This window comes from Grus americana, chromosome 18, assembly GCF_028858705.1.
Source record: "Grus americana isolate bGruAme1 chromosome 18, bGruAme1.mat, whole genome shotgun sequence".
NCBI classification, from domain to species: Eukaryota; Metazoa; Chordata; class Aves; order Gruiformes; family Gruidae; genus Grus; species Grus americana.
Window position 1 is genome coordinate 11,870,369 of NC_072869.1, and position 27,087 is coordinate 11,897,455.

Genomic DNA, 27,087 nt, shown 5'->3' on the forward strand with positions numbered 1-27,087 from the left:
GCTGTCTGCAGCAAAGCAAGGTCCTTCACTTGCCCATGCCTCAATTTCCCCATCTCCATTTCTCCCTTCCACTGATTGTGTAGGTACCTTCTTATGGCTGTGAGAGCAGAGGTCTGTGATTACAGCCTCACATCTGGCCAGAAGGCAACAAGGGTGGGAGAGCCCTTGGGGCTCAGCACGGGCTATCTCAGCACCAGTGGGAGTTCATGCACATGTGCAGGAAAACTGTCTGTTCCTGTGTGTTACAAGCATCCTTGTTTCCCCCAGGCGATGCTCCGCTGGGAGGGCTGCAGGGTGCCCCTCTGCCCAACCCCAACATCAGCTTTCACCTATGGACAGAAGACGACCAGCTCTGTGAGTGCCCCAGGGGCTGTGGCGAGTTCAGACGTTGCCTGAGGCTGGGAAGCCTGTGGGAAACATGTCATTTAGCCCTGATTCTTGGGCAGTGAGTTTCATAACCATCACCCAAGGGCCAGGCTTGTGGAGGCCCCTGCTGACTGCATCAGCCTTCCTTCTTGTGGGGTGTCAGGGGATTAGGGGGCAAGAAGGGTGAAGAAGATGAGGGAAGGGACCCCTGAGGGACAGACTACAGCAGGCTGTGCCCAAAGTACATGATTTGAGTGATATTGAGCTCTCTTCATGGTGCAATGTGAAGTGGGACTGAAAGACTGAATCCTCTTGGACCCGCTGGTGGAGGTATTTGCCTCCTGGTTTGCATGAGAAGAGGGAAGCTGGGGCAGGACTAGGGCTCACCCTGGGTTTGGTTCTATTCCCCTCCTTGAGCTCCCTTCTTCCCACAGGGAAGGAACTGGTGCTGTTCATCCGCCCACTGTCGCAGAGCTGCGAGCCCGACTGTCTAAGCCAGGACCTGGACAACTTTGAGATCCAGGACATCATTTCAGACTGCGAGTGCTGTGAGCAGACCCGCTTCTCCGTGCTCTCCACCGACAGCGGCATCGAGCGAGACCTGCCCACGGCAGCCGAGGAGCCACTTGCCCCTTTCAGCACCGAGACAGACCAATCCCGGCTCCAGAGGAAGGGTGGCATTAAAAAAAAGCCATCACCACTGGAGAGCGTGGCCTTCCTGCAGGCTGGCTGCAACGGTCCCGGGGTGAAGCCCCCAGCGAAGCCACAGAGGAGACGGGGCATCCCCCCGGAGCCCGCAGCTCCGCTCCAGAGGCTGCACACTGCTCGCATCGTGCTGCTGGGGGATGATCGGATCCTGGGGCGCCTGGCCCAAGCCTACCACTCTTTAAGGTAACCAGTGACCACAGCCTCTTTGGCTCTGGGGGCTTGAGGAAAGGGATGATGGAATGGGGGCTTGCTCTTCAGCCTGTTGAAGCAGTCAGGATGGCTGGGGATGGCGTTGGGCTCCACTGTTACCCAAGACAGGATGGGACCCCGGGGTTTTGCACCCAGATGCATCTGTCTTCACTGGCTGCATAGCATCATTTAGCCCTGTTGGCCCAAATAATGCAGAAAGGGAGTTTTTCCCTTCTGTCCATGATATGGGTTAAATGAACAATAAATGAGGCAAGATGTTTTCCTATGCAAAAAGGAAAACTCCTAAAGAAAAGCTATTTTCCAGCTGCCCAGGCAGCTCACTTGGACCAGGAGAGCAGTGTAGGGTGGGTCTGGGTCATAGTTCAGGCAGCAGCCTGGGGACCAGAGCTGGGTGTGGAGGGGACCTCTGACCCCAGCCTAGAGCCTGTCTGCAGGGCCTCCCTTACCCCTCTTGCTCGATTTGGGAACCTGGAGGCATTACTGCCATCCTGTCATACTGGGCAAAGGAGGCGTGTGAGGAGGGGTGTGCTCCTGTTGCAGAGCAGCTGCGGTCTCCTGGCACTGCCCAGCCTTGGCCAAGAGCCATGTTCTTCCACCTTTCCCTTGTGACATGGCTATTTATTTTTCCATTTCAAGGAAACGAGAAACACGGCGAGTTTTCCTGACTCCCAGGCTGAACCTGCAGTTCTACTACATCCCGGTCATGATGGGGCAGCCAAACACCTTGGCCGTTACAGTGAGTCTGGGCTAGGCAGCTCCCGGTGCTGCTGCCGGCTGCCAGCAACTGATGGTGGTTTTGGAGGAAGAACAGGGGGGTTTACAGGAATTCACATCTGTTAATAACTTGTTCCTAGAACAAGGAAGATGGGAGCCAAGACAGAGTGGCTGGGCTCAGTTTGCAGACTGGCTTTGGGAATCCATCAGCCCCAGAGACATTCAGATTGCTCCAGCCACCCTGATAACAACCTAGAAATGGTGTTCAGTTTTGCTTCCATGCCCTAGCTATAGGAGGATCGAGGGAGCTTTAGTCAAGGACTCATGCTTTTCTCACCTCCCAAATGCTTAGGGGAAGTGGTCGCCCTTTACTGAGGGCTTTGCCTTCTTGGTCATGGCCCCAGTTTTAGTTCTGCAAGTCACTACCTTGCAGCTTATCTTGGGCACATCTCTTCCCCTTTGAAAGCCTTGAGATAGATACACAGTTGTACTCACAATATTTTAAGCTGGCCCAGAGTTGGCTGTGAGTCCTGACAAATGTGCCATTATAAAAATGAGTATTTCTTCTTTTCATTCTTCTCTTAATTTTTATTCTTGAGCACCATAAATGACTGCTGCCAGAAATGTTTTGCCATCTTCTCTGGACCAAGCAGGGAAGGGGGAGGGATGGTGGAGCTGCTCACGGGACATTCATGCCCCAGGTCCCTCTGCCTCCTCTATGGCTCCTGGTATTTTGATTGTACTCTGAACTGTGTGTTTCTCCTGCAGGACCACCCTGCCACTGGCCAAGAGAATCTCTGCGAGGTGGCCGGGTACCTGGGCAGAGCAGACCCGTGGTATGAGAGCAACATCAACACGCTGTGCCACATGATTCCCAAGCTGGCCACCATGGTATGAGGGGAACCTTCCCATCTCCCCAGCCCAGCCCATTTCCCAAACACGTCTACGGTACCCAAGGATGAGCTTATGCCCTGCAGGGCTCCTCTGTGCCCCAGATAGAGGTTTTCTCCATGCAAACCCCACCCCAGGCCCAGCAGACTGGAAGGCGCATGCGGCTGACACTGCCCCAGCCCACAAGACCCATTTGCTGCGGTGGGTTTTTTTGGCCAAGGGACAGGAAATGGCAGATTTCAAGAAAGAACATGTAAATGAGGCATTTGCTGAAATACCCCCGGCTCTCATTTCCTGGCAGTTTGAGCCACCATCGATAGCCTACAACAAAGGCTGGTGGGTGGGTGCAAGCCTTCGCTTCTCCCATTCACTTTGACTAGTTATAGCAGAGCAGCTCAGTGCTGCCCTGGGCGACAGCTCATTCATCGCTCGTTATTTATCTAGGAAAGCGTGAGGGTTTGTGGCAGTGTTTTTGAGAAGTGACTGTCGCTGATCCATAATGTGATTTGCCTCCCCAGCCTTCCTCTCCGAGCAAACATCTTGTGACTGATCTGTTCATCACTGATGTCATCGCTTACTACGTCCGCATGGGCTTCCAGCCTGTCTGCTTCCAGGTTTACGCCGTGAAGGTGGGTGCCACAACTCTTGTGCCTTCACGTGGTCCTGCAAGGGCCTGCAGAGCCCTGCTGCTGGCAGAGCTGTGCAAAGCCAATGGGCTCTGGGGGCTTTTGGCAGACCTGAGCCTGGATGTCCGTGCTCCCCAGCCTGTCCCCTCCTTGCCAGGCTCCCAGGTCTACTGACTCTCTGTAGCACAACTCAGCCAGAGTCAATGATCCCAGGAGGGTTATTTCAGGGTCTCACAGGCCAGCAAAGTGAACCTTGGAATTACCCAGAAGGACACCCATTTCCTGCTCCAGATTTCACTGAACTGGGGTTTGATCAGGAGCTCCAGCACCTCCTTTGGCTTTAGATGCTGTGAGCAAACAGGAGTTTTCTGAGTGGCTTTGCCAAAACCTTCCTGTACTTTGCAGGGGCTTTGCAGGGTTTCCTGAAACACCACCTTATTTATTTCCTGCCAGCTTTTCTCTGAAATGGTATCAGAGTGAGACCTGGCATTTGATATGACAGCAAACAACTACTGTATTCGGTCATGTAACATCTACCCCCCATCTGCTCCTCTGGCAGTTTTCCCCCTTCAAAGCTTAGGGTGGCACTGATGCACATATCTCCTTTTAATCTACTCGTAGCCAATGTGGTAACCTATTGCAGCAAAGGAGCAACCATTACATGAGCAAACTGGCATATGGCTTGCGGAGGGCTGGAAGAGCTTTGGTAACTGCATCACCAGGACTTGAGCTAATAACATGTAGCTTGTAAACACTTGGAACACCTGGTCCTCAGCTTGTGTTAGCTCGGGATTTTTGGTTTTTGGTGAATTTTTATTCCACTCATTTCTCCTCCAAAACAAAAATCAAAAGCAAGTGAGAGAGTGGGTGACTCAAGCAGGGGAAGAGGAACTGACTCCAGATGTGGTTTTCAGATAGAGACACCTAACCCACCCTGCTGTCGAACAGGGCACGATGCTGCTTCATCTGGAAACACTGAGCCTGTTTTGCCTTTTTGGTTAAGACCACGCTGTTCCTCTTTGGCTGCAGAGAGTTTTCTTGGAAGTGAGGGTCAGCTCCAACAGGAGTTGGACATAGGACTAGGAGTGGCTAAGAGAGGTTCTCCAGGACCTTATCTTCACATTTTGCTCAAAACAAGCCCATGACAAGAAAAAAAAATAATAGGTCTGAAGTGACCAGTTGATTTAGGTGTATCAGATAGAAATTACATGCCTTGAGGCTAAGTCAGCATCTGCAGCCAGGCCTGGGAAGCTACTCCCCTTGACCCTGGTTGCCTCTGGGTGGATGGCTGGGAACACAGTCATCTGTGGGTGCGCAGTGACACCCAGTGGCAGGGGACACTGCCCATGGCTCCACTGGCCAGGTCCTCCGGCCTCTTGGCCAGGCCTGCCATGCTCCTGGGCTTCAGAAAGCAGAGCAAAAGCAGTTCTCTCCATCCCACAGGCCCCCTGGCTGATGTGATAAGGTCATACATTCCCTTTGATGATGTCACATCTTTGTACTCGGAGAACCAGCATTTGATGTCACAAGCCCCGTGTGACTTCACAGGGTGACTGAGGAGGAACTGTTCTTAGAGATTTTCCTCTCTTTCAGATTTTCTTCAATGACCCGGCGCAGGAGCCAGCTGAGGACGTGTTCCTCACGGAGCTGTGCACCCAGGTGCAGGAGAGCATCTCCCACAGAGGTGCGTGCAGCCCCCCAAGTTGAGCCCTGCAGCAGGGGCTGCCATCCTGGGTGGGGGTCCTGCTGGCCACAACTCCCTCTCGCCCTGTCCCTCAGCTTGCAGCTGTCAAGGCCATGCCGTGGGGCAATCCCTTGTTCACTGACAAGCAGGAGGCCTCCTTGAACATCTCCATCTCCCTCTCAGGTGCATGACACTAGGCTAAATGAGAGACCTTGTGGTCACTGCCTCCTGTTCTCAACCAGGTTTAGTAGTTTGGCTTTGGTTGGCTCCACGACCCTCTGAAATTGGACCAGCACCATGTTTTTGTTGAGGAAACAAGCTAGGCTTTACAGCCATCTCCTTTGCCAGATATTTTCCTTGTTAGAAATTCTGCTTCCTTGAGTTGCCAGTGATAGGACAGGGGTGCTTGAAGGCTGGACAGTTACAGCCCTTCCATCAGTGCATGCCCATGTGCAGTCCAATGGATGCCTGCCATTGCTGTTGGGCACAGACCCTCGAGTGAGTCCATCTCATCGGATCGCTGAAGTGCACAAAGCCTCAACTCCCGTAGGCAAGGAGAGAGGGGCAGTGTGCCAGCTCACCACTGCTCTGTGATGGAGGCGGTGGCTCATCCCATGAGAGGACCCCTCTCTGCTGACCACAGACAGGTGGGATGAGTGAAACCTCAACCCTACCCGATTCCCTCCTTGCAGAGTTAAGCATGACCAAGAAGAAAATGACGCTGGATGGCCCTGGCATAGATCTCACAGTAACATACAGAAAGGTAAGTGGGGCTGTGGGCAGCCCAATATGTCTCTGTCCACGGGGACCCCCAGCATGGCACAGATCTGCCAAAAGGACTGCTCTGGCCCTCCTTCTTTCCTCCACTTCAGGAGAGGACAGAGAATTTGTGGTGATTTTGTGAAAAAATGTCCCCAAACCTCTCCATGTCTAACCTCCCTGCCACGGTGAATAACAGAGCCTTTCCTGCAGGTTGTGGTGAGCGACCGGGCGAAGGAGCTGGCAATGTCCCTGCGCTCCACAGGTCTGGTGATGAAAGCCATCCCAGCTGACGAGGCTGAAGGTGGGTTCCTCCTGCTTGAGGCCTTGCAAAGAGAGTTTGCTGAGTTTTCTGGTGCTCAGTAGAGTAAATCTGACCATAGTTGTTAGTGCTGTGTGCCTGTCCTGTGGGGGTTGAATCAGTGACGTGCATATATTCATGTTACCACAGTTTGTGGTTGTGTGTTTTCTCACAGTCTGGGCCTCCCTGTAATATGAGGTTCAGCATAACCATAATCTAGGCTTGGCAGCATCTTCCTCTTGCTGCAGCCTTCCTCCTTCACCTTGCCCTTAGCATAACCTCTGAGGTTTCTGTCCTGAGCATGATCCCACGCAAACCCTTAGCCCATGGAGCTTGCTAGAGTCCTCCTTTTCTGCTGTCCTGAGTATCCCATGGACCCGTGGCAGTGCACCCGAGTGTGGGATCTGGCACCAACCCCACTGAAAGCTGAGCTGAGATGTGCCATGGTCCAAGCCTAACATGCTGCTTCTGTTGCAGATCTGATGTGTCTGAATGTGAACATCACTGAAATCGTTCGGATCAACAACTTGTCGGGACGATCATTCTCAGTAAGTAGATGTGGATGCTCGTGGCCTTGGAGGGGTTGGCCAGTGCATGGAAATCCCTTACGACAATGCTGAAAGGGGAAACACTCTGTGGGGGGAAGAGAAGGCTTTGGGGCCACCCTGCTCAGAGGGTGATTTGCAATTACTTTCCATGGAAAAGTCTAGATTTTTGAGCCAAACCCCCAAATGCCATCCCTGCTGCTCAATGCCACATTAAATCTTGTCTCAGGAGACCCTGAAGGACTGAGCTGCTGCTGGGGTGATTCTGTGACCTCCGGGATGAAGTGGAGAAATAAGGCTTAGCCCTAGTCATTGTGGCTCCATTTGGGTACAGGAGAGGATCTGTAGTTTTGTCATCAACTCCATTAGCTCCACATCTCCAGCTGCATTGCCCTCCCCAGACCCCACGTGTTAATCCCAACAGAGCTCATGAGAATAGAGGCCATTGGAGAAATATTTTAACAAAGCATAAATAAGAAGCAGGAACCTCAATGAATCTAATTACCAACGCAGACAGATGGATATGCAAGAGATGGGACCGAAAACTTGGGCTCCTGTCCTTTTTGTTTTACATAAGAGTTCAAGTAGACCCCAGAGGACACGCTGCCCCATGGGAATGTGTCACTATAGTTTGAGTGGTGTTAAGTATTATTGTGCCTTGGTCATTTGGGCCCTGGAGCATCCAGGCTCTCAGACGGTATTTTTAGCTAGCCAGCATACTTTTGCTTATTTTCACCTGGCTTTTGGAAAAACCAAGGTACTGCAGCCCATGCTGCCCACCAAGATACACCACGGCCCTGGTGAACAGACCATGCCCCACATCAGACATCTCAAACCTTGCAACCTGTGCAAGCATTGCCAGTTTGGAAAGTCTGCCCTTGCAAAATTTGACCAGGTTGTGATTACAGAAAAAGGACAAGAGAAAATCTTCCTGTAAAGAAATCACCTTGTGTCACATCTGAGGTTAAAAAAAGAGAAATGTCTTCATTTGTCCCTTTCATACCCAGTATTCACATACCACCCGTCACCATGCAGCCAAGGGAAGGGCAGTGAGACACTCACTGGGCTCTTCCTCCTCTCTCAATCCAGGCTGTGGCAAACAGGTTGAAAACACGCAATATCAAAATCAGGAGCACAGAGCAGAGGCCCTTCACGGTGTGTCTGGACAAGGACAGCAGAAGAGCCTACAGGAACGTGATCAGGTGAGAATGCCAGGCGTGCCAGGCTCTGTGCATCTTGCTGGTGACCTTGCATCCCTCCCTGGAAGGGCTCCCAAGCTGTTTCCCAGGGAGTCTTAGTCCCAATCCTCATACACAACAAAAGACCCACAGGCAAATACATTGCTTCTCCAGGGAAAGCAGGGCAGAGTGGTACTCTCCTACCTTTGTGTTTTCGGGGATGGTGTGAGAAACAAAATGGTTCTTCCATTTTAAGTAAGGTGCTGTCATTAAGACAGCAGAAGGACAGGTACCTCCAGGGACAACCGGAGATCTTAGATCTCCTTAATTATATCATGGAGCTGATGCTCTCTCCACTGACTGCATTCCTCACCAGGGTATCTCAAGCATATGAAGGTAGGGGCATAGAATTCATCCCTGTGAAAATAGCAGGGATTGATGTGCCTATGGCAGTTGCAGTGATGTATGATGTGTTGGAAGCAAATAGACAGGTGGTTAAAGGTCCATGGGCCATGTGGAACATACATAAGATGTGAATTTCTGAGAACTGACCTGAGCCAGGCTGAGGAGAATGGTTTTGTGGTCAAACACTAATGCACATCAGCTCATCTTTCCAGCCAAAACCAGTCGAAAAAGCATAAAAGCAGCTGCACATCTCAATATGACAGCCCTCCCTCAGCAGTCAGTGGAGAGACCTGATGTTCAGTCCGAGATCAGACTCTGGCCCTCAGGGGCAGATATGCACATGCTGTAAATATGTTCTTGTGTTCTTGCAGCGTGGAAGTGTCCCCTTGCCTAGAGCCCAGCTACTGCTTGCAAAAGACAAGGATAATGAAATTCAACCTGCACGAAACAGAAGATGTGGGGCTTGTGAAATACATGCCCAAGTCTCTGCTGTTGCCTATCAACACATTTGCAGGCATCATCCAATGAAGAAAATGAGAAAAAGCTGGTGTGAGAGATGTAACGTTGGGTCATCACAGAGGAGATGGAAAAAGTAAACACACTAAAAGCCACCAGCAGTGATTTTACAACGGTAATGGTGTAAAAAGCTGCAACAGCAGAGGTGGATAGGGCTCAGGGAGCTGAATGACAGCAACAACCACAGCTAACACTCACCTGCCAAGGGGCAGAGCGTTGCTGAAAAACTGAGTTTTAACCTTTTGCACAAGTCAGGGAAACCTTTGAGCTTCTTCATTTCAGGAAGACTGAGGAAAATACAGCTGAGGTGATGGTGCTTGCTGTGTTCGTGGATCTCAGAGCAGTTGCTATCAGTGATATTTATTACGGTGATGTCTCACAGCCCAGCAGGGGATCAGGGCCTATTGTGCGGCGTTCTGCACAGCAAACTCTTCATTCTGGCACAGGGTGATGTATTTGGGCAAACCAGCAATTATTCCCCTGGCTGATTTAGGAAACCTCATTGTAAGCCTGACCACAACTGGGAGAGCATGTGTGATTAATGCAGCTTCTGTGGAAGTTGGTGGAAAACCTGCTGTTGTTTCAAAGTGGCCACACAAAGTAAGGATGTGTGGAACAGGGACATGGGAAATCCAGTTCAATATTTGCCAGTGGTGATCAGGGCAAGAACAGCTCACGCTGCCTGGGCAGTGCTGTGGGATGTGCTCAGCTGTAAGTGGTATAGATCTGCTCAGAGAAGGTTTCTTCTTTGATGGAGGCTGCACAACAGCTCTTTGACATCTCAGCTGTACCTTTGAGTCCACCTGGGATTTCGCTGTGACTTTGCTACGCGACCTCTCTGCATCTGGTCTGGAGCCTCATGAGCGCCGGTTGTGTTCCTCCAGTTGTACATCTTGGGAACGACCACCTACAACCCCAGCAGCAGTGGACCTTCTCCATGAGGTCAGCCAGAAATGCCTCTGCATCCCAGTCTGCCTTGCAACCCTGGTTTGGTCCATGTCTGCTGTGTGGGTAAGAGATGTAGAAGTGGAGTAGTGCTCCTGGGAATGATGGATGGGCAGGATGCCTGCAAGACTTCTCCGTTCCTTTCCCCTGCTGCTACCATGGTGTAGAAACCCTCTTTGCAGATGGGCCAGGCTGAGCAGTGACAGCACAACTCCTGCTTCCACTGAGGCTCAGACTAACCCGGTGCTAGGGATGATGGTGCAGGAAGTCCCTGTCTCCATTCCAGTTTGTGGCTGGCTGAAATAATGGAAGAAACACCATGTGTATTTATTGACTTTCTGAATGTGATCTGTGGTTTCTGGGGTGTCTCCGGGGAGTCTTTCTTGACTTCACATTGGAGCGGATTTAGGGGCATTCCTTCTATGACACTATCAATGTTTTATTTTCTCCGCTCCCAGGTAACACGTTACCTGGGTTGCCTTCACTCAGAGGTGCTTGCTTGGATCAGTAGCCCTAAGAAAGTGTCCTTTAGCTTTGTATATGTGCATAGCAGCCACTCCCAGTCATGTCTATCACTGATGTGGAGTCCCTGGAGCCAGCTCTGTGCTACAGGGTGATGCTGACCCAGCTGCAGTGGCACTAGCAAACCCCTGTTAGCCCCGATGGCTGGGGACAAATCCACCCCTCTGTCCCATCCATGCCAGGTCTGCCCGGCCCTGTGGAGTGGCACCTCTGGAAAGTCATTTCTGTTTAACCACCCACACCTAGAACAAGGAGCCCACCTCCAGGTATCCCAGTTTGGGGTACTGGAGAGGAGTTTCTCTTCCACAGAACTGCTCTGAGCTTGTGGGTAATCTTAGCTGGTTAGGCCCCAGGGAAATCTTTGCGTTTCTTGCCACGTGCACAAGGCTATAGGGGTTTAACCCTGGTCCTTCTGCCAACAAGCGCAGGGCTGCTGTATTCCTGCTCTTGTCCCACATTGTCACCTGGCATAGGAGGCTTCCTGTTCCCAAGCTAAAGGTTTATTCACTCTCACTTTGAATGCACCGTGCAAACCAAAACAACCGCTGAAATACACTACTGGGGCACAGCAGCTCTAGAGCTGCCAGCAGGTGCTGGGTTATTTAGCAGAGTAAAAAGCCTCCAGTTCTCAAAGAAGTATTTAATCCTAAATCAGCACCAACAGTTGAAAGATCATGTTGGGCAACAGCAACATGACCATTTCCTAAAGAAGTTATCTTGAAATGCTGGCAGACATGGCCCCTCACTCCCAGCCGAGCCAAGCACAGTCCCCGAGCCTCAACATCCCCCCACGGGAGTCACAAGGCTGCAAGATCTCAGCAACAGCGTTCGGTTCTTCAGTACTGTTTTTCACCTCACAAGTCAAAAATTGTTGATGTCCCCCAACGCCAGAATTAGGCAGGATACATTTTGGCCCTGAAGGAAGCTGAAGTTGGACAGGAGGCTCAGAAACAAGTCAGGAAACGCCTGCTTGCACCAGCTGTTTTCCTCCGTGAGCTGCTGCATAGGTAACATGGGGTTTAAGGGGTGACCAGTGGCTCTTCACACCTCTGCCTCCTTGGGGCTTCACTGGGGGCTTCCTGTACTTACAAAGCCAAGAGACCATGCGCTGGGTTGGAGCGTGTTCTGCAGTGTCCAGACTTTACTCTGTACAGTTGTAAATGATGTAGATGGATCATAAGTTATTTGTATAGGTGTCAGAGATGATCTGTATCAGAAGGTGCAATCCTTTTAATACCCATTTAAAAAGAAAAAAAAGAAAAAAACCTAGCAGAAACTGTCAGTTTGGTTGGTTCTTTTATGGTTGCATGTGGCTGGGGTGGGTGGGGAATAAGCTGGTAGGAATAGAAAGATATCAGTGTCATTTGGCCCTCTATGGCTGATGTCTTCTCCTCCCCACCTCGGGGCTACATGCTATGTTTCACAGAGAGAGACTTCATGGCCAAAGAGTTCTTTTGTGAAGGGATGGGCAGAGATGGCTGAACTGCAGAAATTTGGAAGCAGCAGTCTATAACCCCCATGCTGGCTGCCCCTCGATTCCCCTCTGTGCTGGTACACTCTGTCCCAACAGCCTGTTCCCCTTCAGAGCACCCCATTCCCTTAGCGGGGCCAGCCCTCGGCCCAGCACACGTACGCTTGGGCTGGGAAAGGGGTGAAACAGTTAATGAACTCGTGTTAATGAATTAGCACAGCTGTGAGAGAGAGAATTTCACGGGTTGTTTTTATTTACCCCTGGAAATCACTGCCAGCTAATGCAGATAAATCACAGAGCAACCCTAGTACAGGGGCAGCGTTCAGGCCTACCCTGTACCCAGGAACTGCCGTCTCCAGAGCAGTTTTATCTTCTGCACAGGGTCTGGGTGAAATGCCTGGAGAACGTGGCAGGGGGACCTCAAGGGCATGTGGGTGGACAAGATCACCTGGAGACTGGGAGAGCACAGAAACCTGAGTGCAGGGTGAATTCCTAAATAACAGAGCCTGGAGGTAGGGCTTGCAGGCATAAACCCTCCTGGCACAGCGGCGTGAGGGGTTCTACCTGCAGGATTCCCCACCTCCCTGCAGCTCACTGCAGAGACTCCCAGCCTTTCAAAGTCCCTCCCGAACATATTTATTTATGCCATGAAATGACACTTGTTTTTGTTAAACCAAAATGCCTTAAGCTCTCTCTGTGTGCCCAGCGTGATGCTGAGCAGAGATGCAAACAGCGGACAGTGGTTGACGCTGAGCTCGCTTGGCCAGAGTCTGTGTGCGTACCTGTGTGGTGGCTTGCTGTGTCACCCCATGGTTCCAGCTGTGTCATGCCAGGTCTGGCTCCCAGCCTGAGTCACTGCCGCCTCCTCCTCCTGCACAAACCCGGACCAGCCCGGGTGGCCAGCAGCGCTTTGGCACTTGCAGGTAGTTAAGGCAATCCCCAGCCAGCTCTCTGTGAGCTCTGCATTCTGAACAACGTCCTCCTTCCATTGCCTCTCCCGAAATACAGCCTAGGACAACCTGAAAACACCCACTGGCTGTAAATTATTAAACACTTTGTGAAAAAAGAATACGAATCACCTCTTTTCCAGGGAGGAAATTCTGTACTGAAATCAAAACCTTCAGAGGCAGCATGAACTCAGCAATAAGAAATCCTGGTATAGATTATTCTTACATATAGAAAGAAAATTCGTCTCCTACCAGCTCCATGTGAGAACCTATGGACTGATAGAGGGGGAGGACAATGTTGCCTGGCCACCGTTAACATGGATCAATGTGTCTCCGTCGTACGACCTCCCCAGCAGCACTACTGCAAGGTGCCAGGAATAAATCAGCTCTACCAGCAGTGTTCACAGACCCATCCATATTTCACATCCCACTGGGCTGGTTTTGGTAGCTCTGCGCTCAGGCAGCTCTTCCCTTTTCTTTGCTGAACTCGCTGAGCCCTCCATGGGCACCCAGCGTCCAGGCGGTCCTGCCTGCCTTTGTCCTGCAGCACTCAGAGGACAAACCGTAAAGCCGGATGAGAGCAGCCTTCAAACACTGCTGGGATAAACGCAGAACGGGGGGAAAAGCCTCTCATAAAGGTGTTTCAAAGCAAGAAAATGCAATTTCCCCATGTCTTGCTTCTGGCTCATTAAAGTTGAGGCTCTGCTGGTTTCTGTGCTGCACTACGCTGTTGGGGTGTGTTCTCTGGGTGACCCCTGGGGCTGAAAACAACTCCATGGGATTTCGGTGTTGCCACAGCTGCTGAAACGGCTCCTGTGGACACTATTTGCATGAACACGCGACATGGCTTGCAGAACAGCTGGCTACAAAGCACTGTAGTAAAGCAGGACTATAAACACATCATTCAACGCTTGGGAACAAAAATGAAGAGTTTGTGCTGAAGGAAGGATATTCCCTATCAGAAATGATGATTTAGGAGATCTGACTGCACTGAACTTCTGAATTCAGTGATTCATGAGCCTGTTTTTATGTGTTTCCTTGCATCTTGCCCATTGCCGCAGCAGAGGCATTGCCACATCTGCAGGTACTGCTGGAGACCACCATCACCTGAATAACTGTTCCCTTATGGTCGCACACGGTCTAAGTGCTCAGCCGCCAGCCCTTCTCGAGCTCCACAGGGCTTGAAAAGAGACGAGCAGAGCTAAGGTGTTAGCACCAAGAGGAGCGGTGAGCAGAGAGCTGTGGGGGCCAGGGGACGTAGCTGCAACTCTGGGGCAGCTGCTTAAACTGTCAGGGTGTAAAATTCATTTGGGAACACTTGGGATAAACTGAAAGCCAGGAATGATGCAAAAAGGGATCAGTGCTTGCTGTGGGATTAGGATGTAAATTTGTTTTCTCATAGAAATAAGCCTTAACAGCCCTGGGAGCCAGACTGGCTGACTTCTACAAGGGAGTTATGGGGTTAGATTACAGTCGCCTGTGATAACAAGGGAGCGGAGATGGCTGCTCAGAAGACGAGCCGGTTACCTGTCAGCAGGCAAGGGAGGGATGCTGCAGATGGGCTGGGGATCCAGGCCAGCCCTGATGGCGATGGGGAGGGATGGAGGGAGCCCCGACACCTGGGCAAAGCCCCTCGAACAGCACCCAGTGCCAGACCGATGCCTCATTCCGCTGCAGTGACTCGCTCGGTTGCCCAGGCCGGGTCAGCGTGTCCCGTGGTGCGGGGCTGAGCGGGAGGTTGTTCTGCACCCAATGCCGGGGGCTGCCTCGCGTGGGACATGTTGTCTGCAGCTGGGGAGATTTTACACAAAAAAGGGAAAACGTTTCGTCTCTGCTTTGTGACCAGCATGGAAGGGTTTGGTTTTCAAAATACATCCCGACTCTGAATTGCAGTGTTTAGCTTTTTTTTTTCTTCCCCCACATATGGGGAAACACTGCAGCAAACTCTCTCCTTTTGGGACCTGAACCAAGTTGGAACATTACTGCCACCACTTCAAGGAAAAAAATCCCCCACATCTTTTATTTTGTGTGAGAGAGGCAGCAGAGCCGCTCTGCTCCTTCTCGCAGCGGCTGGGACACTCCGGCACGACCTGCCTGGCGGGGGAAGGCATGGGGGAAAGACCTCGGAGCACGGACATCGCACGGGCATCCACCTCCTACCCCATGGTCTGCAAATCTCATTCCTTCCAGGATAAGGATAAAAATAAATAACTCTAAGGATCGAAAACAAATGTTAATCTGAAGAGGAAGTATTAAATATGAGCTCATATATTCAGGCTGAGTGTCACAGTCAGGTCTCACAGGCCACTGGCCATGTAGCAAAGCCTGGCTCCCCGCCCGATGCTCCCCCAACACCCTCCCGGCGTCGTGCACCGAGTGGGGCTCCTCGACCCCGCCACGGCCCGCAGGACCCCCCTTCTCTGCCGGGGAGGCCAGGGCTGAGGGGACCGGGGCTGAGGGGACCGGGGCTGCGGTGGCCGCGCTGAGGGGACCGGGGCTGAGGGGACCAGGGCGGGCCGCGGCCGTTCCCCTCCCGGCCGGAAGGCGGCGCTGTCCTCCCCACCGCCCGCCGTCTCCTGGCAACGGGGCGGGCCCGGGGCGAGGCCCCGCGGGCGGCGGCAGGTGCGGGCCAGGGCGGGCCGGGCTGGGCGGGCGGCGGCGGCGGCCCGCGCCGTGCAGGTACGGTCACCGCGGCCCGGAGGGGTGGGGGGAGGTCCTGGAGGTGCGTGGCCACCTCGCCGGTGCCCGCGGGAGGAGCATGCGGCGGCGCCATGAACGAGCAGTGGGACGTCGGCCGGGCCCTGGCCCTCTCCGGCCTCTTCCGTCTCCTGCAGGGCGCGGGCAGGGCCTGCGCGGCCCCGTTCCTGACGCTGTACCTCCGGCACCTGGGGCTGCCGGCCTCGCTGGTGGGCGTCGTGGCCGGAGCCAAGCACCTGGCGGCAGCCTTCTGGGCTCCCCTCTGCTCCCGCTGCCCCCAGGGCCGCAGGAAGCGGCGCCTTCTGGTTGCCGGCTCCTTGCTGGGCTCGGCGGGGGCCAGCCTGCTGCTCACCCTCATCCCACCCGCCCATGGGGACGTGGGGTACAAGTACTGCAATGCCAGCCAGCAGCCGGGTGACCGAGGGGCCGCCACCACGGTGCCCAGCCCGGGCATGAGTAGCCACAGTGTTTTAAGCACGAGTGCTATTATGAACGCAAAAGCTGTGTCAAAAGAAACGATGAAAACAGCTGCTGATGCTTTGATAGCAAGCAGAAAGCCAACACTAACCAGTTCAGCCTTCCAGGGATTATTTGGCCTGATGGATACACTTGAGCAAAAAGACAGAGGGGTTGGTGATGATGATACAAAGACAAATGGCTACTTGGATGGTCCCTCTGGCTGGACAACTTCTGTGAAAGCAGTTAACTGGGAGACAAGAGAACCAGAAGTGCCGGCTTCCCACAGACCTCCCCTACGTGGACTCAAGAAGGAAATGAGCAGTCTGGGTTCTGCTGCAATAGATCTTGCTGATAATGCTGCAGAAAGCCTTTATGGTACTGAAAGTAATGAGCTCTCTTTGTTTAAAACAACTCTTCCTACTATTGGAGGTACTTATGTGTCTGGAAACCTTTCAGACCACCGGAAAGACACTCAAGATGTCAGCTTCGAGGCAGTGCGAAACATCTTTCAGGACAGAGAGCATCAGATTTTTCTTATGGTACTGGGTGCTGTTGTGCTTTGGGAGTTGTTGGCCACTTCTCTCGAATGGGCAGTGGATGAGAGTCTCTATGAATATCTCGACTTCGTTGATGCGACCGACAGGTACAGCAAGCTGTGGATTTGGAGTTACCTGGGTGCATCTATAGGTGCCTGCAGCATTGCTGTATTTGTGGATCAGCTGAACTGCTTCCTCAGCAGTACAATCACCCGCCTCGCTGTCCATTTCTATGGCTATGCTCTCCTGATAACACTCTCGTTGCTTGTCAGCGTCTTTTTTCCTGTCCACGTTCCCAAGAAAACTGACCACGTTAACAAAACTGCCAAAGCCCTGGCCCTTCTGTGGAGCGACGGTCGAGCCATCCTGTATGCCATCACCGTCTTCCTCACTGGTGCAGCTGGGTCTGCGGTGCACAACTTTCTCTTCTGGCAGATGCAGGACCGAGGCAGCAGTGAGCTGTACATGGGGCTCTCTGTGGCTGTTGGGCTACTTGCTGAAATTTTGCTTTATTTCTTCAAAGGGAAGTTGCTGAGGACTTTCTCGAGCAGCAAAATTGTTGCAATCAGTCTGAGCCTCCTGGCAGTACAGCTTCTGTGCTACTCCTTCTTGTGGACTGCGTGGTCAGTTCTCCTTATCCAGATTTTATCTGCCTTCAGTAGCGGTGCTTTGTGGTGGGTGGTTAACATGACGGTGGATGACATAGCCACTCCAGGCATGGAGAGGTCCCTGCAAGCTCTTCTCCAGGACCTCTGCTACGGTGGAGGAGCAAGCTTGGGCAGTTTTGCAGGAGGATTTGTCGTGAAATACTTTGGTCTGGCAGTTCTGTACAGGGCGTGCTGCGTGTGCCTTGTGCTGTGGCTCTTCTTGTTCTTAATTGTCCAATCTAAATTGCCACGGCAGAAAAAAATTAATTATTCTCGTCTCCTGGCTGCAGATTCCAGTGATATGAGTGACTCTGATGAGGAGAATGAGAGGGACTGGCTGGTAAAAGCTATGAAGGATGAAAGCTTTAATAGGAGTTGGTCACAACAGCATGGGATCAATTAATCTGTACTTGAATGTAGGGAGCGGAGTGGTAATGTGGTATGATGATGATGCCCAGAAATGACTATTAGTTCTAAAGTGCAAAATATATACAGTATATATCTGACAGGCCAGATTTATATTTTAAAAAATTATAAATATTTTTATTTTCTTAATTTATAGCATAGTAATTTTTCCTTTTTAACTTAATGATTTTGCTTCCAAAATCCTAACAAGGTATTTCAGGTATACATTTGCTGAAATAAATGTAGCTAAGTTTTTAGTCAAAAAGCAAACTTAAATTGTATTCTTGCTCCTCAGAGCTGATGCTGTGGAAACTGAGCAAAAGCTGTGACCTGTACTTTGACACAGTTGAATGAAAAATATTGTAATGCTAACAGCACACTAAACTTTTTCAGGGTGCTATGTCTGTGAATAAGGGATGTGAATAAAAAAATGGTTTATTTGCTCCGCTTTGATTTGTAAAATCAGGTTTTGCTACAGACTGTCTGTCTTCTCATGTTTTGGGATTTAAGTATGCTTCTGCATCGGTATCTATTGGGAAAAACCTACCCAGTCTGCTCACAGTCAGTGCCTGTCCCTATTCAGCAGAGCAGCCTGTGGACTTCCGTGTGTTTATTTACCTAAGGTGGCACCCAGGGACGCAGGGCGACCAGGAAGCAGGCTGCCCTCCTGATTTAAGTAACTTCTACGGGCTGGGAATCAACTCAGGGCAATATCCATTCAGAAGGAACTTGGCACTGTCTGAGTTGATCTGGTTGAAGCTGGTGATCCTCCCTGAGGACAGCCGCCTTCTCACCTTTCCTATTCAGAACTAAATCTTGTCCTAAGCTGGGCCTGCTAAGTCCAGAAGGATCCTCAAGCTGCCTTGTCTGCCTTGCCTTAACCTCAAAAGCACGCAGATTTCAACACCTCTTCAGTAGGTCAGATTTGCTTACAGATGAAAAATTGGTGGTCTGATCTCATTAAAAGATCTGTGTCGCACCTTAAACGGGGCTGACGGAGAAACTTTGAGCCTTACAGTCCTTTCAGCTACCATCAAAAGCTTATTAGTTTTATTAGGTACTTTCTTGGTCAAGTGACTACATCATGCCTTTGCAGAGGGATAGATTTTAATAACACCTTCCTAATGTTTTACAAGCCATAAGACAGCTGCAAAAAGCAGAATATTTATTTAAATGCATATTTAATATGTAATATATAAGTGGCATTACCATCTGTCACCCCACTGTGTTCTGGACTCAGTAGAAAGTGGTTGGAGACGAGGAGAAGCAATGCCGTTGAAGATAATCTCTTTTTCTGTGTGCATCGATTCCAGATTATCTGTACATCAAATGCTTTCAGGGCAATTAGCTCTCTGTTTTCCTCACACAAATCACTGTGCCATACAGAATACTCTACTGGAGTGACTCTATAGATAGAATTGTCCTCGTGCCAAGAATAGCTGGAACTTTTTATTAAGATGTTACCTTCTCCCAGGAATTCAAACTCAAGTTGAAAACAATTTTAGTGTCAAGGATATATCCCAGCCTTATTATCATTTAATACCTCAGGAACTCTAATTACTTGTTAATAGAATATCTGATTTCAGTCTTGCATAACATAACTGCAAGCAGCACATCATAGAGCCATGTGTACTTTTGTGAGATGAATGCTGCAGAAATAGCTGGAATGGTTTAAAATTTGGTTGCTGCTTTAGCTGGAAGTGACTGCCCTCATTTGAAGCCAATTAAATGGGTTATACGTGCTCTTTTTATCTGCTTCAGCACAGAATCGGCTGCTGTAATTCCAGTTTTGCAAAGAGAAACCTTGAAATGAAAAGCACTTGTGCAATCTGTCCTGTGACCGTGGCGGAGGGGTGATAATGGCCGCCCGGCAGAGCTGCGGTGTGACTCTCCTGCCTCTTACCTCCGTGGTCATTTTGGCCATGGATGTTTAGATGTGCTCAGCCCTCGCTGCTGTGAACAGGGAGGATTTAAGATATGGCCCAAAGCTTAACTTCAGTGTAATAATCTTGCATGATAACATTTTTTAAAAAAGTTATTAATCCAATAAACACATTTGGTGCTTATTCAGGGAATAATCATATTTGTACCGTTTGAAATACATTCTGAATTGCAAACCGCTATGGAAGTGGACGTAGCAGAGGCTCATTCGCTGGAAAAATGGCACCAATTTGATTAAATCATTTTCTGCCTGGGTTTCTGCAGTCTCTGTGTGTGAGGTGCACAACATCAGTGACTCAGTTTCTTCTTCTCTGATGGTCGCAGACCCTGCAAGCCAAAAGGGTAAAGGAGGAGGTGGACTTAAATTGTTCTGTGTGAGACTTCTTCTCTCTGAGCATGGCTTTGTTGTTCTTGCAGAAGAAAGAAGGTGCTAAGGCATTTCATGCCATTGGGAGTAAAATGTAACTAAGAAGAACCAAACTGCCTTTGGGGAAAACAGATTCTTGTGATGTACTTCCAACCACATCAGCGGTTATTTTTGCATCACTTTGCAACTATTTGCAAAAAAATTGATGTTGAAAATTCTGTTTCTTTAAGTTTTTATTCTTAAAAAGCAATTGTAAGGTTAAAAGTGATTATAAAATCACATAAGATTTTACTGTTTGCCTACCTCACAGTGAACTTTAAGCAAATTTCAGAGGCTTATATGTAGAAATACTTCTTTTTTTGCCCGTGGTGTCAGCCTGGGGTCTAAATTGAGCTGTGTCCTTCTTCTCTGAATACAATTTGATTTAATTGAGCTCAGCAAGCAAAGCATAGTTAGCGTTGAGAAGCGAGTTCCGCACAATGACGGTCTTTGTAGCTCTTAGATTTTAAATTTCACATAGCTCAATGTATGCGTACTTTGTGAGAGGTTTCAAAGGATCTAAGTAAATCAGTTTTATTAGATGAGACATCATTTGCCAAAAAATGATGAAGGCCTCTCTGCTTATCGTGAAACAACTTACAGGCCCTGCAGGTAGTTTCGGTATACAGCTGATGCAGCTGAACTGGAGTCTGCGTAACTCATTGCATCAGACACCTTATCTTGCTTTTAAAAAATGTGTTCCCAAGTTATAAGGGAACTAAAATTGCAGATTCTGTCTTTCTGGCAGTTATTTTATGATGGGATATTGCAAATGTTTCATTCAGCTCCTCTCTGTGTGCACCTCGCATCTGCCATTGACTTAAATAGTGTGGCGCTTTCAGCATACAAAATCAGGTAAAACTCTGTGGGCACTGATCTCTTAAGTGTTCATTTTTCTTGTGGATCTGATCAGCATAGTAAGATCCTTTCCAGTGTTCTCCAAAGATTTCTGTAATTCAGCAACCACCCGCAGCATGCTTCTTTGTGGACTGTAGCGAAATCTGCCCAGGTGAATTCACAGAGAGGTTTTTGTCTTTTTGTAACGAGGCATTTCCCAAAATCGTAGACACGGTCTGTTTAAGGTAAGTCCATTTAGCTGTAGTTTCACGAGGAGGGGAGAGGGATGTTTTAGAGAGCTGTGGAGTTACTCTGCATGTTCTGAATCTTAAAAACAAGAGCTCTTGAATTGTCTTTTCTTCCATGATGGGGCGTAATGCCTCTAAGGTGTGATCCGTGCTGTGTTTGGTGTGTTCTCATTTTGTTCATCTCTAAAGCACAGACAAGACATTACCAGTCTGATTGGAACTCTTAGGTGAATTACGATTACAGCATGATACTGAAATTCTGTGCCTTTATAATATGGGTGCCATATAGACTTCTTAGAAGTATTAGGCAGCTCCTGACCATTACTGGCATGAGCGCTAAGTAATACTAGTGCAGGGGAAAAAAAAAAGAGTCTTACCTTTAAATATCTTGACAGTCTCAGCTTGGCATCTGTATTGCTGTATTTATCAAGAGGGAGCCAATGTGAAGGGATCTCTGCTAATTTAGACTGGACATTTCTCAGGGAACAGATATTATTTTTTTTTTCTGCATGGTTTTTCCCTGGGGCCTGGTTTTGCTGTAATTTAAATTACTTTTTCTTTCTGGCTAAGGGTAGGTTTTTACTTTAAATTGGGCATGTTGAGACCATAAAACTGTGAACCCAAATGTAGAGGTGAGTATGAGGCAACTTTAAAATGAACCTTTGCCTCACCTTTAATATTTAGAAATCTTGCTGGAAGAAATCAAGGAACAGAAAGCGCAGTTATCTTATCATGACCTCACCAGTACAGGGAAGTTGTTGGTGACATGGCTTCATTTTTCAAACTTTGAGAACATTTCTACCTCTAATCACATTGAAAGGTCAAAGCTTCAAATGGCCGTGTCCATCCTCATGTGCTCCAAGCTGAGTTTTCATTCTCTCTGTATTTGTCAGCACCTTTCAAGTGCCTGGGAGATTGTATTACTGTTGCTTGGTACTGGATGCTGTTCTGTTTATAACTTTATAATGTATGTGTACTTTCTGTTGTGTAGGTGCTTGATTTCTACAGAAGTGGCTGTATACCAGGAAAGGTTAGCGCTTTTAAGAAATATTGAGCTAGTGCTCTGAAAGTGTTGCTGCTAGTGACTCTCCTCTCATGCAGACCGATGTGAAAGTTGCCTCAAGACCCATTAAAACTCCTCAGCTGTGGATTCGAGGACGAAGAACGTACCTGTGTGAAGGAAGAACCCCAGAGTCCGCCTGGGAGGCAGTTCGCACGGGGCACACTGACCGTAGTGTGTGCTGCACTTGATTTGCATTCACCTCTGCAAAATGGATTTGCACATAATGATCGCATTCAATGCGGCAGACCAAACTGTGCATTAATTGGATCATAACTCCGTGTATGACTCTGGACTGTTTGATTTAATCCCATGTTTTTATTAAGAATAAAGCGAGCATATAGAATGTGGTGAATTCAAGTTGCAGCCCAATGCAGACCTGGCTACTCTTGTCAAAAGTAATCCTATAGAGTATTCGACTGAAGAACTGATTAAAATATTTACACATTCATTTTCTCTGCATTGTGGAGCAATCAACACATGGTGAATCACTTCAGACCTGAGTTCATAATTATAGTGATGGCGGATGCTCATCATTTAATGAGCTGAGGAACAGCCAATTGGTGGCTATTCTTACCTTTCACACTAAAACACCAAACCTACAAAATCCTGAAGTGGCTCAGTCCCTCACCTGGGCTTTGCCAGTGTAACTGAGAGCCTGGGAGTTAAAAGTACAGTGCAGCTGCCTTAAAACATTCAGGGCATTCCTGAACAATTATTCGATTAGTGAAACTTTGTATTTTTCAAGAGACACCATTTCAGCCTGGGGTGGGTTACAGCAGGATTGTGTGGCCTTGTGGCTTTGTGTTGCTCCTGTGCGAGTGGTGCTTCTGCGTCCTCAGAGGATTGCTGGAGTGAGGTGCTGCTGCGGCTGCTCACAGTTCACAGCCTCTCAGACACCACTGCTGCATTTCCAGCCCAGAGCAGCAGCTCCCACGTCCGTCTTTTCGGTTTTTTATGCATAGACTCTTAATTTTTGTCTCGTCATTTTGTTTATATGCTGCAGTTATCCTCAATGAATGAAGCACTGTCTCCTTTGCACATGTTCTGGTTTAAAACACTGGATTGGATCAAAAGTCAGCAGCTCTCTGGTTTATGGAGATGGGAATTCCAAGATTTTGCTCAGATTTATGCCAGTTCCTGTAAGGACATTTCATATGGGTTAGCTCGGCAGCCTGTTTCAGTGGGGAGGGGAGCAGCTAGAGAGGATGCTGCTGCAAGGTACTCATAGTAGATACCACAGTCCGGTTTTTCTCTGCAGGGGTGATCCTCTGGACCAGCCCTCCAGTTGCCATGCCTCTGTTTCGCTCACCAATAGCTTTTCTCACTGCATGGACTCTCGACTTCCAGCAGTGTCCTTGCCAGCCAGGTGGGAGGACAGCAGGGTGGCAGGGTGAGAGGGCAGAACCCAGCAGCTGCTCCCCCAGGCTTGGCCCTCACCTCTCTGCTGCCACCGCTCCTGCTGCTCTCCAGCCCAGTGACTTCAGGTGGCACTTCCCAAAATGTGCTGGAGGGTGTCTCTGAGCCCCCTTGCCAAGGTGGTGGGTCCTGAGCCCAGCCTCATCCTCGCCTTGGACCTGTGCTGTTGCACAAAGCCAGCGTGGGGACATCGGTGCCACCTGTGGACACGTCCTAGCAGAGAAACGTGTCCTAGCAGAGGACGCGTGTGCCCTCCGTGTGTTTTGGGGAAGGTGGTGCTGAGGTGTGTGCCTCCATGCAGGACAGCAGGTTGTCAGTCCTCAGTGGAGTAAGTGCTTCTGGTATCAGCAAGGGAGAAGTGTAAAACCCTGCGAGCGGGAGAGTTTACACTCCACACCTCATCCTTGCCTTCCCTGTACCAGTTTGCTGGGACAAACCTTCAGGATGGTGGAACTGGTCATTGCTGTGTCCCACAGGAGGGCCTGGCCGGAGGGAGGAGAGGGGCAGCGCTCATCACCGAGACCCTGGTTGCTGTGGGTGCTGCCAAGGAGCTACCAACCAACCTTTGAATTTCAGACCAACGCGTACCTTTGAACATTAATTTTTAAACACTTGCTGTTGTGTTTTTCCATAGGGAAAAGTTACTTCTGCTGGAAAGCACAGCTGCCCTTGTCTTTAGGGGGGTCTGGTTAAAGCCGTGCCTCACCCCACAGCACACCCCATGTCCCGCATAGGCTCTGCAAAGCCTGCTCGTCTTTAGTGACAGGAGCAACGTGGGACATACCCGCCAGGAAGCGTTTTCCATCGCTCATCTGGTGTGCCAGGCGGGGCTACTTTTGGTTTTTATGCTTTTATTGCTGCGGTTTTCGGGAGGCTTTGGGGGGGTGCGGGGATGCGAAGCAGCCGGTCCGAGTTAAACGCCGGTGCCCGAGCCCCGGGGAAATAACCCGGGTGACGCTGCAAGGGGGGGACCCCGGGGGCCCGGGGGGAGCGGGGCGCTGGCGCGGGGGGCGGCGGCCGGCAGAGGGCGCGGAGCGGCGGGAGCCCCCGCCCGCCCCGGCGGAGAGGCGCGGAGAGGCGCGGGCAGGGCTGCGGCATGGAGGGGAGCCGGACCCCCCCCCGGTACGGATCGCTGGAGTCCACCCGGTGGCCGCCCGCCGGCGCGGGACCAGGTGAGCGCGGCGGGACCGGGACGGGCAGGGGCACTGCCGGATCCAAACTTTCCCCCCTCCTCCGCTCCCGAGCCCGGTGGCTGCGGGAGTCCCCGGGCACCCGAGCCCCGAGAGCTGGCGGGGAACCGGCGGCTTCATCCACCGAACGGAGCCCCGCGGTGCTCCCCGTACCGGTACCGGCACCGCCGGAGCCCCCGCGCCGCGGCCATCGGGAGTGGGGCAGAGGGATGGCGGGGGGGGGGGCGGGGGGAGACGGACGGAGGGGAAGGGGTGGATGGAGGGGAGGGGTGAATGGAAGGAGGGAAGGGGTGGATGGAGGAAAGGAAGGACGGAGGGGACTGGATGCGAGGAGGGATGGCTGGAGGGGAGGAAGGATGGAGGGAAGGAGGGATGGCTGGAGGGAACGAACCGGTGGAAGGAGGGATGCAGCCCGCCATCCGGCTGATGCTGCCCAGAGATACACGGAGCCGCTGTGCTGTCATGCCTGGCTACGGGCAGGGCTGTGAGTGGGAGACTGGGGTGCCCACCCTGTCCTTCTCTGCCCTTTCCCCTCGCTGACCAGTTCCTCCAGTACGAAACAGGGCGAGCAGAGCAGGGGGGACACCGTCCAGGGCGATTGTCCTGAGCAGAGTCCTGACACCTTGGGATGGGAGGAAGGGGCCCAATGTTGGGCTGTAGGCAACATCCTGGGGAGGGGAGGCTCCTGCAGCCCCTCTGCCATGACATCCCTCTGACCTCTCCCCTTCCCCATCCCTTTCTGCTCCCCTTTAGCCCCCTGCACCTGTTGGGATAGGGATAGGCAGCCAGAAAGGCAGGGAAGGATGGATGGAGCAAACTCCAGCATCCTGCTGAGTACTACTGTGTTGGGGTGCTGCCCATGAACCTGCTAAGCTCCCTGGTGAGCTGCCCAAAGTTTTAGTCTTTCTCCTTTGTGCCTTCCAGCACAGCAATATGTACCCTCGCCCCTACCCCCTCTGGGAAGAGTGTTTAGGTGGAGATCCTGCCCTTGGCGGGGTCTGAGCACTGGATCCTCTGCTCCCAGCAGCCAGGTGACAACAGGGTGGCCCAGGGAAGGGTCAAACACTTCCTGGGCTCAGGGTGCTGGGTATGGCCCAGGCATCCCCCCTCAGGTGCCTGCAAGCCAGGCTGTGGTGGCTGCGATGTTTTCTGGTTCAATGCAGTTCTGTAAATTCCCAGCTGACCCTCAGGATGGGCGAGAATGTGGCAAGGGTTGGTGTCTGTGTTTTGAATACTGCTCTGGTGTTCGCTGCCATGCCAGGAAATCTCAGGCCAGCCCTGCGCAGCGCTGAGCACACACAGCCTCTTGCCCTGCTTTTGCTCGGGAGGTGACCCAGGGAAGCGTGCACGCAGCAGTGGGGTGTTGCAGAGAGGCTACACCCCTGGTGATACCCCCTGTAAGTCATCCCAGGGTACCTCACCCATGAAATCTGGTCTTTTTTATGGCTGTCTAACATGGCCCCAGTGGTGCTGGTGGTGCCAGGGGCTGCACAAACACAGCCAGAGGGATCCGCCCTGGCTGCAATGGGCCGAGGCTGCACCTTTCTCCCTGGTTTACTGGAGGGGGCACTGCCAGGGAAACGGTGCTGTGGTTTGCAGGCTGCTGGTAGCCGTGATCTCTCCCATCTAAGGAGGATCCTGTCCTCTGGGACCAGCGTGCTCGGCCATGCATTGGCAGTCCTGGAGGCTCGAGTCCCTCCTGCCAGGCAGTGTGGGTGATGGGGACTGCATCGCCTCTGACAAGGCTGCCCCAGAGCCAGGCAGCAGGTTACCATTGCTCTCATTATCAAGCTTGTGGAACAAGGGCTGATTTTGATGGGCTGAATGCCCCCTGCCCGAGCTGCTTTCCATGGCTGAGTTAAAGGCCTCTTGGGATGGAGCCCGAGTAAAGAGCTCTGAACCCCTCCCCAGGGGGCTGTCAATCAATCGCCCAACTTTAATCATGAAGTAAATCGCTTGAAACTCAACCCTGCGCTGGTTGCTGCTGTGACTCATCTCAGGCTTGCTGCTGGCTGTCTAAATGTTTTCACCAAAGCCATATGGAGTGGAAGGCTCTGGCTATTATACTCCTTATTAACGATACTTGCTTCCCCTGGGCCGTGTGTGATGATTAGAGCATTTCCAAGCTTATATCAAAGCTTTCTCTCCTTCCTTGGTTTGCTGGGTTGAAATGGTGCCAGTCAGGGGTCCTTCTGCTTGGGCAGCATGGGGTTGATTTCTGTGTCTGTCTCTACTGTTGTGCGTGCATCTGAGGGAGCAAAGGGACCCTGGGCAGCATGGCTTCACATGGGCGTCATCCCTCTCCATCCCTGAAGGGAGACTCAGGACTGTGAGCTTGGTCGCAGCTTTAATAATGTTTACATCCCTGCCTTAGGCCCTCGCTGGTGCCAGGCACTTAGGGAGGGTGTAAGAAACCCATTTGCAGCTGTGGCAAAACTATCTCCAGGGAAGTCT

At 51.1% G+C, this 27,087-nt stretch overlaps 2 protein-coding genes across 9 annotated transcripts in view; both read left to right on the plus strand.

Annotated features, from left to right (window-relative positions):
• PIK3R6 (phosphoinositide-3-kinase regulatory subunit 6) overlaps positions 1 to 11,646 on the plus strand; it is a 40,675-nt gene extending 29,029 nt beyond the window's left edge. For all 6 annotated transcript variants that reach the window (XM_054846786.1, XM_054846784.1, XM_054846782.1 and 3 more), the window contains 11 exons: positions 268 to 354; positions 801 to 1,257; positions 1,921 to 2,020; positions 2,767 to 2,889; positions 3,408 to 3,518; positions 5,109 to 5,199; positions 5,892 to 5,962; positions 6,172 to 6,262; positions 6,737 to 6,807; positions 7,894 to 8,006; positions 8,759 to 11,646. In XM_054846786.1, the coding sequence (XP_054702761.1) occupies positions 268 to 354; positions 801 to 1,257; positions 1,921 to 2,020; positions 2,767 to 2,889; positions 3,408 to 3,518; positions 5,109 to 5,199; positions 5,892 to 5,962; positions 6,172 to 6,262; positions 6,737 to 6,807; positions 7,894 to 8,006; positions 8,759 to 8,915 (1,472 nt within the window). In that variant the 3' untranslated portion in view covers positions 8,916 to 11,646. The remainder of the gene's footprint in view (positions 1 to 267; positions 355 to 800; positions 1,258 to 1,920; positions 2,021 to 2,766; positions 2,890 to 3,407; positions 3,519 to 5,108; positions 5,200 to 5,891; positions 5,963 to 6,171; positions 6,263 to 6,736; positions 6,808 to 7,893; positions 8,007 to 8,758) is intronic.
• A 3,711-nt stretch (positions 11,647 to 15,357) lies between these two features.
• The window catches only part of MFSD6L (major facilitator superfamily domain containing 6 like), a 28,865-nt gene continuing 17,135 nt past the window's right edge, over positions 15,358 to 27,087 (plus strand). Inside the window, exons 1-2 of one of the 3 annotated variants that reach the window (XM_054846970.1) lie at positions 15,360 to 17,103; positions 22,066 to 22,438. In XM_054846970.1, coding sequence (XP_054702945.1) covers positions 15,560 to 17,103; position 22,066 — 1,545 coding nt within the window. In that variant the 5' untranslated portion in view covers positions 15,360 to 15,559 and the 3' untranslated portion in view covers positions 22,067 to 22,438. Of the gene's footprint in view, positions 17,104 to 19,293; positions 20,107 to 22,065; positions 22,439 to 27,087 lie in introns of those variants that run through there. The other 2 variants (XM_054846969.1, XM_054846971.1) reach the window with 2 other exon arrangements.